The sequence below is a fragment of the Mizuhopecten yessoensis genome, unplaced genomic scaffold (assembly GCF_002113885.1).
Source record: "Mizuhopecten yessoensis strain PY_sf001 unplaced genomic scaffold, ASM211388v2 scaffold6383, whole genome shotgun sequence".
In the NCBI taxonomy this organism is placed as follows: Eukaryota; Metazoa; Mollusca; class Bivalvia; order Pectinida; family Pectinidae; genus Mizuhopecten; species Mizuhopecten yessoensis.
In genome coordinates, this window is record NW_018406522.1 from 714,730 (window position 1) to 724,150 (window position 9,421).

Sequence of the window (9,421 nt, forward strand, 5' to 3'; positions counted from 1 at the left end):
TTTTGTTGACCTTTGTCCATGGAAGGTCCCTGCAAAATTTCATTGAAATTGGTTCAGGGGTTTTGGAGAAGAAGTCGAAAATGTAAATTGTTTACGGACGCACGACGGACGACGACGGACAAAAGGCGATCGCAATAGGTCACTTGAGACTTTGTCTCAGGTGACCTAAAAATGTTTTAAAGAACTATTTGCCAAGCTCATGGTCAAACAATTATAGTAGTAGTAATCAGGCTATATTTTTTTCATACACTACAAATAGCAGTTGCTGTTATGCTCTCATAAATGAACCTTGTTGTAGAAATGATATAAAAGGGTACAGCCTCACTCACCAAATGAAAATATTTCTCTTTATCGCATAATTGGTCATAGATATGATCAGTAATGACATTTCTCATGTTATGTCAACAACTCAACATGGAAAATCCAGCTGTTTCAATATTACACATGTAATTTTGTTTGTATTGCACAAAACATTCTTTCATTAATTGGGGGGAAAGAATGATAAAAAAAGATAGACACTGAATATTTTTAAAAACTGATGAAATGAATTTAAGAAACTAAAATTCCTTTACCATATATTCACCGAGTTTGAACGGCATCTGTTCAATGTTTATGCTGGTATGATAATTGGTTATGTCTTTCACTAATGTATAATTTTTTTTACACTCTAATTTCATAGTTATTAGTAATATCAATATAGAAGTAAATTCAATAATATTTGCGGTATTATATATAGTGTATGTATCATTAATTAGTGCAAACAATATTTCTGAAACGGCATCACATCATCTAAACGTTTGTTCCTTGTGATGGTTTCACTTAAAACGGGGTAGGAACAGAAGCAATAAAATGATACTGATCGTATTGCCTTCTAGCTCGTGGGTCTTAACGCAATATCTTCTGGTGAGTCTTTTTACAGACAGTGTCAGTGGAAGTGTAAATAAATATAAGCAAATAAAGTCATCCGATGTTACAAGAACACTTTAAATCTAAAAGTATTCAGGCATATACATGAAGTATTATATCATTCAAAATTTGAAAACAACAAAGATATATTCAAACTAGAAGATGGCTTAGAAAGCTGTAAGGATATGAAGGAAGATTGTACAAGCTTATTGACAAATTAGCTGCCCTTTATTAAACTAGCGAAAATATTCAAAATCTATATTTTTAAATATCGTATTACCATCTGGCTGAAGGACGACCATTCATTTTCACTTTGTCAGCAAAATGTAACTGGGATTTATTTGGGAGCTCTCGGTGACAAAGATCAGTTTTAAGTCTCAGTTCCAATTTAGATAACACCTTCAGAATGTTACTGAAATGAAATCTTTCGTAATTACCTAAATTCCAAATTTAATTGATTTCAATGAAATCTGAATACTCTCACAAATCTACAGAAATGAAAAGATGGTCTTACCTTTCTACGACGACAGCAAGCGAATGGTATATAAAGTATCCTTACAAGTTCCTTCATCCCACACTTCACACTCTCCGTCACCGACGCCACACTGATCGATGTCTGGTAAGACTGGACACTCTGTCGATTAGACCCAGTATCCTTGTTTTCAGTCTTTGGTAGTGACCGGGTGATAGTACTAGAAACCGTTCCATAAGGTCGAAATCCTACCATACTGTCTTGTTTTATCAATAGCTGTTTTTGATCCGATTGCTCCAATGTTTTTGTCATGGAAACCATATTTTGCTGATGTCTATTTATAGCCCGAGGTGTTACACTTGACCTTGACCTACCCACTGACCCAACCTTCTGATATATCCCAGCAGAACCAACTGACCTAGTTTGAGGACTTCGCTGGTTAGCCTCCACAAACGATGGTGTTCTTATACCAACACCGTCATAGTAATGGTGACCTTCGTAGGAATGTGCCCTTGAAACTGGTTTATCACAATGATGACCTTCAAATGAAGGTGTCTTTAACATAGATGCATCATAGGTTTGACCTTGTAATGACTGTGCCCTAGCAACTGGCCCATGGAAATGCTGACCTTGCCAAGGACTGTTTGTTGTCATGTTTGTGTCCGATGATTTTGTTCTCTGATGATGTCTACCGGAGTTCACAGCAACAGCTGACCTTGACCCTAGATCTGGAGATATGGGACTGGTGATTGGTCTCATAGCAACTGGTGACCTTAAAACAAGAACTGGAGATGTTTGATGAGGTATTGGTCGAACCGTCCTTACCTCCGAGTCATTCTTACGTGGACTAGGACGATGCTGGCTGTCACGTAAACTTAGTTTGGAGGTCGGTCTCGGTGGTTTGGAGGACACACGGAGGGGAGGTACGGGAACAGCCTTCCCAGGAGTATTTTTTACAGTATTACAGGAAGTTGTCTGAATGGCTTCTCCTGGAATGACTGTTTGCAGAAGGCATGTACTTATTGGAATCATAGTCCCAGGAACTCTTTGGTAGTTTTCAAATGTCATAGAACTTCCAGAACTTCCGCGGATAATTCCGGAATTCCTAGAATTATCAGACGTCTCTACACTGATATCCTCTTCTTGTCTGTCTATAACTTGCTCCACTGGAATTTTTATGGAATTGGCATTATCAGGACTTTGCATAATGGCTTCAGATGTACCTTTTTTGGGTTTTGGCCTTTTTTGAATTCTTGCATATTCAACTTCTCTTGATTTTGCGCTTTGAGGAATGGGTTTTTCACTGATAACTGTTGAATAGGGTGATTCAGAAAACACTCTTGGACCATCAACATCATCCAAGGACCTGCAAGCAGAAGTTTGGGGTGAATTAGCACTTAGATGGGGTTGTATTTGTCCAATTTCTACGTAGATAGCCCCTCCAGATCCCAATGAATCTATAGAGTTCCTATCCATGTTCCTAGAGGTCGGAGAGACCCTATTGTCCTCAGGGGTTACAGAAACACTTTGGTCAGTCAGTGTCAAAGACATGCTTGTGTCCTTTGCATTCACAGAAACATCTTGGTCATTATTGGTCAAAGAAACACCTGGGCCCTTTGTGAGGCTACTTTCCACTTTTATTTTTTGGTTATGTTTATTTGTCCTTCCAGGATTGCTCTCAATTTGTTCTGTCAAACACAAAATGTTCTTGTTACCCATAATACTTTCATCCGTGTGAGACAAAGGATCATCTTTAGAGACACTCAAGGTCACAGCAGTACTTCTACTTAATGAAGTGTCCTTGTCGACCTTTGGTGTCAAGGTCATAGTTATAGTTTTGTCTTTTGCCATCAAGGTAGATCTCCAAGGTTTAAGGATGGGTGTAGCTTCCATACCTTGGCGAGTGAGCGTACCTGTCATATCCTGGGGGGTGGGGGTAGCTCTAGATCTCACACCCTCGGGGGCAGGGACATTGATCTTACCCTCAGAGGTAGCACTTATATCAGGGGTATCGTCCATAGCGTGGGGCACAGGGGTAGCACTTATATCGGGGGTATCGTCCATAACATGGGGCACAGGGGTAGCTCTTATATCGGGGGTATCGTCCATAACATGGGGCACAAGGGTAGCAGTGATGCCCTGCGGAGTGATGTTATAATTTACATCCCCAGGAACTGGGGAAGCTGAATGGTCCAAGGAGCTACTAGTTTCCGTGGTTGATGTATTCTCTATCGGAGCTTCCATGATGAAGCAACTTCCCCAGGAGTTTGCTCAATGCAGAAGTCAACAGAATTACACATATTTTCCCCCAACACACTGTAGAATTAATTCTTGATTGGAAATATTAATAATTTTTCATCACAGACTATCACAGATCAAGTACAACACAATGCTAATACAGGTGACCTAATAATCCAATCCGAGTGATGCTTAATCCTCGTTAGAATAAGCATCGTGCCACAACAATAGGTATCGTAGCACTACCACAAGTACTAGCTGTAACTAGTAGTACTGAAACAATGCACACCGTGATAAGCCTGTAACTGCTGTACTGTAACAATAAGCATCCTGGCGAAATCCTGTAAACGCGGTACAGGTAAATACAGCAACAGTTGACATCGTTGGTTAAATATCAACTTTTAAATCCGTGAAACCCTGAAATTTGAATGTAAAAACACAAATTCCTGTGATGAAATGAATTCTAATTCCTTTGTACATAAACACCTCACAATATTTCTCAGATTGATTGAAATCTGTTTTAAAAATTTCCTGGAATTTCAAATCACCGCTTGATGTTTTGAATGAATTGCTTTTTCTTTTACTTGCAGAAGACACGATGAAAACATTTCATATTTCCTGAAAATTAATTCCACAGATATCATGAACAGAACGCTTTTCCACAAGTGACAGCAATAAACTTTTTAAAAAAAAATCTGAAAATTAATTCCAGCGATGTTCACAGTGAGTGGAATGCTTCCCTACAAGCATCTGTAAGACTTTGACTGCTGAGATGATCCTGATGACATGTTTCGTATCTCTGGCGGGTATATGTAATCCTCCGTCATGTTAGAATATTTACCCACACACACTGGCTGTATGGTTTTATCCCTTCTATCATGCAGCTTCCCTATATAAAAACATCACAGAAATTACATCAATCAATGGAAACACAACACTGTACAATACAGAACAGCCTTAAAACAAGATTTCCTTTGGAGTAATTAATTTAAAAGAATTTGGAAAATTTTATAATTTTTTCCTCAACTATTACAGCTGTTTAGTGTGTTAGGATGACTTCATTCTCAAGTATAGGTTTAATCTTCCGTAGTAGATGGAAATTTAATAACCCCACCAAATATCTGTGTATCTATTTTGTAAGATCTTGTTTCGAGCGACTGAGTTGTATTATACTTTGTATGTAGTAGAGAGTAATACCCAGTATAGAAACACTGATCGATTATAATAGACAATCTGTTAAATATGCCTGAAGATATATTTCTCAATGATCAATACACAGAGATAGTATATATACTGTATATGGTTGCCAACTTTTTGAAATTTTCATGGAATGTCCAAAATTAAAAACATGAATAAAATGTGTGTACATACCCCCAAGGGAAAAATTAACACTTCAAAATGGCAGATTTTGGGTTTTTCTTTTAGATGAAATCATTGGATTTTAGAATATAGGAACAGTTTAGAAAATTCACTAGTTGAAAATACTAAAAATTGGGAGGGTTGGCATGTATGAGATACTCAAATCTCAAAGGGCCGGTTTCCAAAACGGCCCCTTCTCTGATTCAAATTTCCTGTTGGTGGTGCATTGCCTATGCCGTTGTGGTCACAAATCTATAAAGTATAAAGATTTAGGTCACTTGGTTTGTTTTTTATGGCTCCTCAAAATTGTACCTTTCAGAAGCTGTCTAAGTGTTGATAAAATGTGCATGTTATGTAAAATATTAATGAAAATCTAATCAAATGATGGTCACCGTAAAGAATACATTCATGGCATGATTGTGACAAAAAATCATGTTTCCATCGCGCCATTTGGCTGTTTTATGGAAGAAACAATCTCAAAAATGCCATTTTCGATGATAACATTTTAGACACAAAAACTGTGTTTTTTAGAGAATACACCCTTTTATGGGCGTTGGATGCAAACCAATTTTTATCCTATTAAACAGTACGTAATATGCTATTGATGAGAGGAAAAATCATCAAAATGTAAGTGGTGGAACATTTTCAAATGTTGGGTTGAATTAGCCTATGGTTGAATTGCCGATTTTCGACTTTCTTTAGATAATTAACAAAAAAACGAGAGTATTTGCTCGGTATGTTGAGAATATGTACACAGATATGAAAAAAAGTGAGAGAAACACTTTTTCATAAAAAAAATCCAAGATGGCTACTTCACAAGTCCCCGTGGTTGAAGACATTGGCTGACAAATAGACAGAACAACAAACAAAACGTGTTCCTTATGATTTTGGTTGGTTTTCGCATTTACGGGAGTGTTCATAGCTACGGGCGATTGTATAATACCTATATTTATAAGTTTGGTTAGTCACATGGTAACGGGGATCTTTCATATCGAGCCCCAAACATACTTTCGACATATGCACTCCGTTGCCGCATGGAAAACTATTTCAAGTTTTGTCGGAATTTCTTTACCTGTGGTTGTAATGGTCGAGGGTTTTCCAGCGTCCTGTAATACCCAAGGTAGTACAAGATACTGGAGATGTGCGCACACATTCCCATCGTTCTCTCTCCAACTGGGCACTGGCAGTAGTAGTCCTTTATTGGGGCCTCAACATCGGGTGAAACGGTGAACCGTATCCAAACGTTATATTTCGTTTGGCTTTTGTGTCGAGAATGTATTTGACATCGGAGAAGGTCTGGGGAGTGCTGGTAAAGCCACACCTCATAGTCTCCGTCATCACTTAAATGTTCGGCGATGTAACCAGGAGCCAGAGATATCTGATACGTTCCACACGTAATGGTTCTCAAGTAATCAAGATCGAGACGGGGAAACAGTACGGAAGATGCATCCATCTTGACAAACTCGGACCTTGCCCGTCTAGATAGATCCGGATCTGTCTTGACTCTCTGAGCTAAACCATTCGGTGTTGTCAAACGGTCCTTCATACGTTCAGCCATTAGCCTATCTTTGGCATCTCTCTCTGGAGATCTCTGGTAGATCGGTCCTCTAATACCATTCAGACAGGCTGTGACGGTTCGAAGCAAAGCCTCGATGACATTGATAAAGCTGTTAGACACCAATTGCGTTCGGAAGAACGTCCAGTGTTTCAGACGACCATGATAGGATTCCACAATCCACCTCGATTTGGTGATAGTTCTGTCAAGATTTGCTTGGACGTCAGAATGTTGACTTTGACCGGGTTTCAGGTATGACGGCATGCTAGCATTGAGGCCAGAGGCTTCGAGAACTGGTAGGACATCTCTAAAACCTCGGTCAACGACAACGTTGTCGTCTGGTTGTAGCCAAGTAACTAGCTTGTCCATGACTTTTTTTGTAATTGTAGCATCATTTTCGCTGCCAGTGAATGGTCCTACTGTGTCCAGAATGTAGCCATCTGGTAAGGCGATGCTCATGAATTTGAGATAGTTTCTCTTCTTCTGGCCACAGTAGGACATTCTCTGGAGCTTGTGGTCGGAGCTTTTCTGGATATAAATATAGGTGCCATCTAATATGGCAGTGGCTTTATCTCCAAAAAATGCTTCTGAAAAGACAGTATTGTGCCCGAGCAACTGTTCTCTTGTCAAGTGATCCGGACCTAGAAATTGTGGGACTATCGATGTGTCTAATGCCTGTACTATGGAGTGGAAAGTTTTGGACACACTTGACTTGGAAATTCCAAAAAGAGAAGAACACTGACTCCAGGAAATGTCGGTTTTCAGTTTTACCCAGAACAGTAATAGAGCATCGTGTGTAGTCTTGGTATATATACCAGATGAAAGATATGGGGAACAGTGCGAGTGGATTTCGAGGAACTGATCTTTGGACCAACCTGTCCAGGCCATGCATGCCGAGTCATCAAGAGAAGAAAAGCTTATTGTAAACGCAGACTGGTTCTGTGAAAGGACGTGCGACACCTCTAGGAGGTCATTAATGATTTCGGACGATTTTGATGGTAACTGAGATTCCAAGGAACCTCTACCATCAAGGACAACCTCTGTAGACGGATCTAAGTCGTTACCAATAAGGTGAATGGAGCAGACGCGGGATGAGGTGGGACACCACAGTTTGTGTGAATAGATCAGGTGATGTCTTGCACGTTTTGGTAAGACTGATGATTTTGTTCCATTTCTTGCAAAGGTAACAAGACAGAGACAGCATTTTTTGTGTGAAGATGATCCATTCAAAAGATCATGAAGGGTCAGCAACGGCAGGATATGGGACGGGGAGTCGTCTTCTTCCTCTATTTCCTGGTTCTGCTCGGGTTCAGGTTCAGGCTGATTTTTGTTCCGAAGATACTTCATGTAGCACTTCTGGCAAATAAGTGCTTGTTCCTTTGCTGACATCAATCCTTGTTGCACCAGCGTATCTAGGAGCCATTTATATTGTGGACTATTTACATTGCGTGCACTTCTGTTCTTATTGCCACTACGTTTCTTGAAGTATACTTGACACCCTTCTCCAACACATTTACCCTCCATCTTGAAACAATAACGATTGGTTTATGAAGCGTCGATAAAGTAACAAAATAGCAAGCCACCGATGATTGCTGTAAACAGCTAATACTTAGTAGTTTGGTACAATTATGCGAAAATGTGTGATAAATAACGAACAACTAATTACACAAAATAACAAGACAATATAATAAATCACATTCAATACCTCCAAGAAGCGCAGAATTGATTGATTACTTAGAACAAAATAAAGTATTTCATATGGATAATCTATCTATTCGATGTGGCGTGGTCGGCAGGCACAAAGAAAGTGAGACAAGTCAGGGTCCCAACCCTGACAGAGCCACAACGCTTTGGAGATGGGACAATAAAACAAGGAAAGTGAGACAAGAATAGCTAGCGTCGAGTCAATGATTCCGTAAACGTATAGACAAAGACAAGAAGATACGGATAAATGTACAAGGCCACACGATCAGAAAATTCAGAAGAGGACAACTTGAGATAGAACAGTATTCATGTATCAGGGTGTCCTCAGTGTAAATCTTTATATCGATACTGTTTATTTAGTCGTTACACATCATAAAACTGTCATGAAAATATCCGCTCTGATATTCAATATAAAAGTTTGTATATAATAAGCTATATAATAGGGTTTCAGACAAGGTTGTTACTCATTTCCCCTTTTCTTTCAATTTACAACCACATTCAGGCGGCGATATGAGAACGTTCCACCACATGGAATTAGCTGATTTTTGGTACACATATGAAACAAGTAAAGCTCTATCCGATTTTCTGATGGAAATTTGCATCCAAAACTATATAACGGGAGAAAATTGCAATTTTATGGCATTTTTCTTCATAATTGTGTCTCTGCAAGTGCATTTTCATCCGAGAATTTTTTTTTTTATGTTTTATGAATAAACACGATGTTTTGGAAATATTTATCAAAAGAAATTTATACTATGTTGCGAATTACAATTTCGAGATAACCTTCTTTTATTTACGAACTTATGTCTTTGATGCTGAAATTGACAACTTTATAAAAATACATTTTCACTGAAATTATGAAATCTGGGTGTCGGAAAGGTGTAAAATTATTCTTCGGAAAAGAAAAAAACAGTAGTTGAGCTAGATAAGAAATTATACGGGGGCAGGCTCCTATGGAGAATTAACATTACTGGAAACAGGCCCTTTTTGTCCTTTATTTTATCCTGAGAGTACTTAAAGAGAGATTTAAGACAACGTTAAATAAAGGTTGAAGCTTATAGCTTTGTATAGTAAAGTTTCAAGTCAAATTCAGTCATGCGAAAGTAAATTTTCCTTCAAAATAAATGCAAAATAACATGTTCTGCGATAGAAGACAAGCATTTCTGATGTTGAATCATATATCCTAT

General features: G+C 38.6%; 1 protein-coding gene across 14 annotated transcripts in view; it reads right to left on the reverse strand.

The window, feature by feature from the left end:
- LOC110452090 (serine-rich adhesin for platelets-like) overlaps positions 1-3,637 on the reverse strand; it is a 291,726-nt gene extending 288,089 nt beyond the window's left edge. For all 14 annotated transcript variants that reach the window (XM_021500386.1, XM_021500395.1, XM_021500387.1 and 11 more), the window contains exon 1: positions 1,421-3,637. In XM_021500386.1, coding sequence (XP_021356061.1) covers positions 1,421-3,622 — 2,202 coding nt within the window. In that variant the 5' untranslated portion in view covers positions 3,623-3,637. The remainder of the gene's footprint in view (positions 1-1,420) is intronic.
- Positions 3,638-9,421: the final 5,784 nt, after the last annotated feature.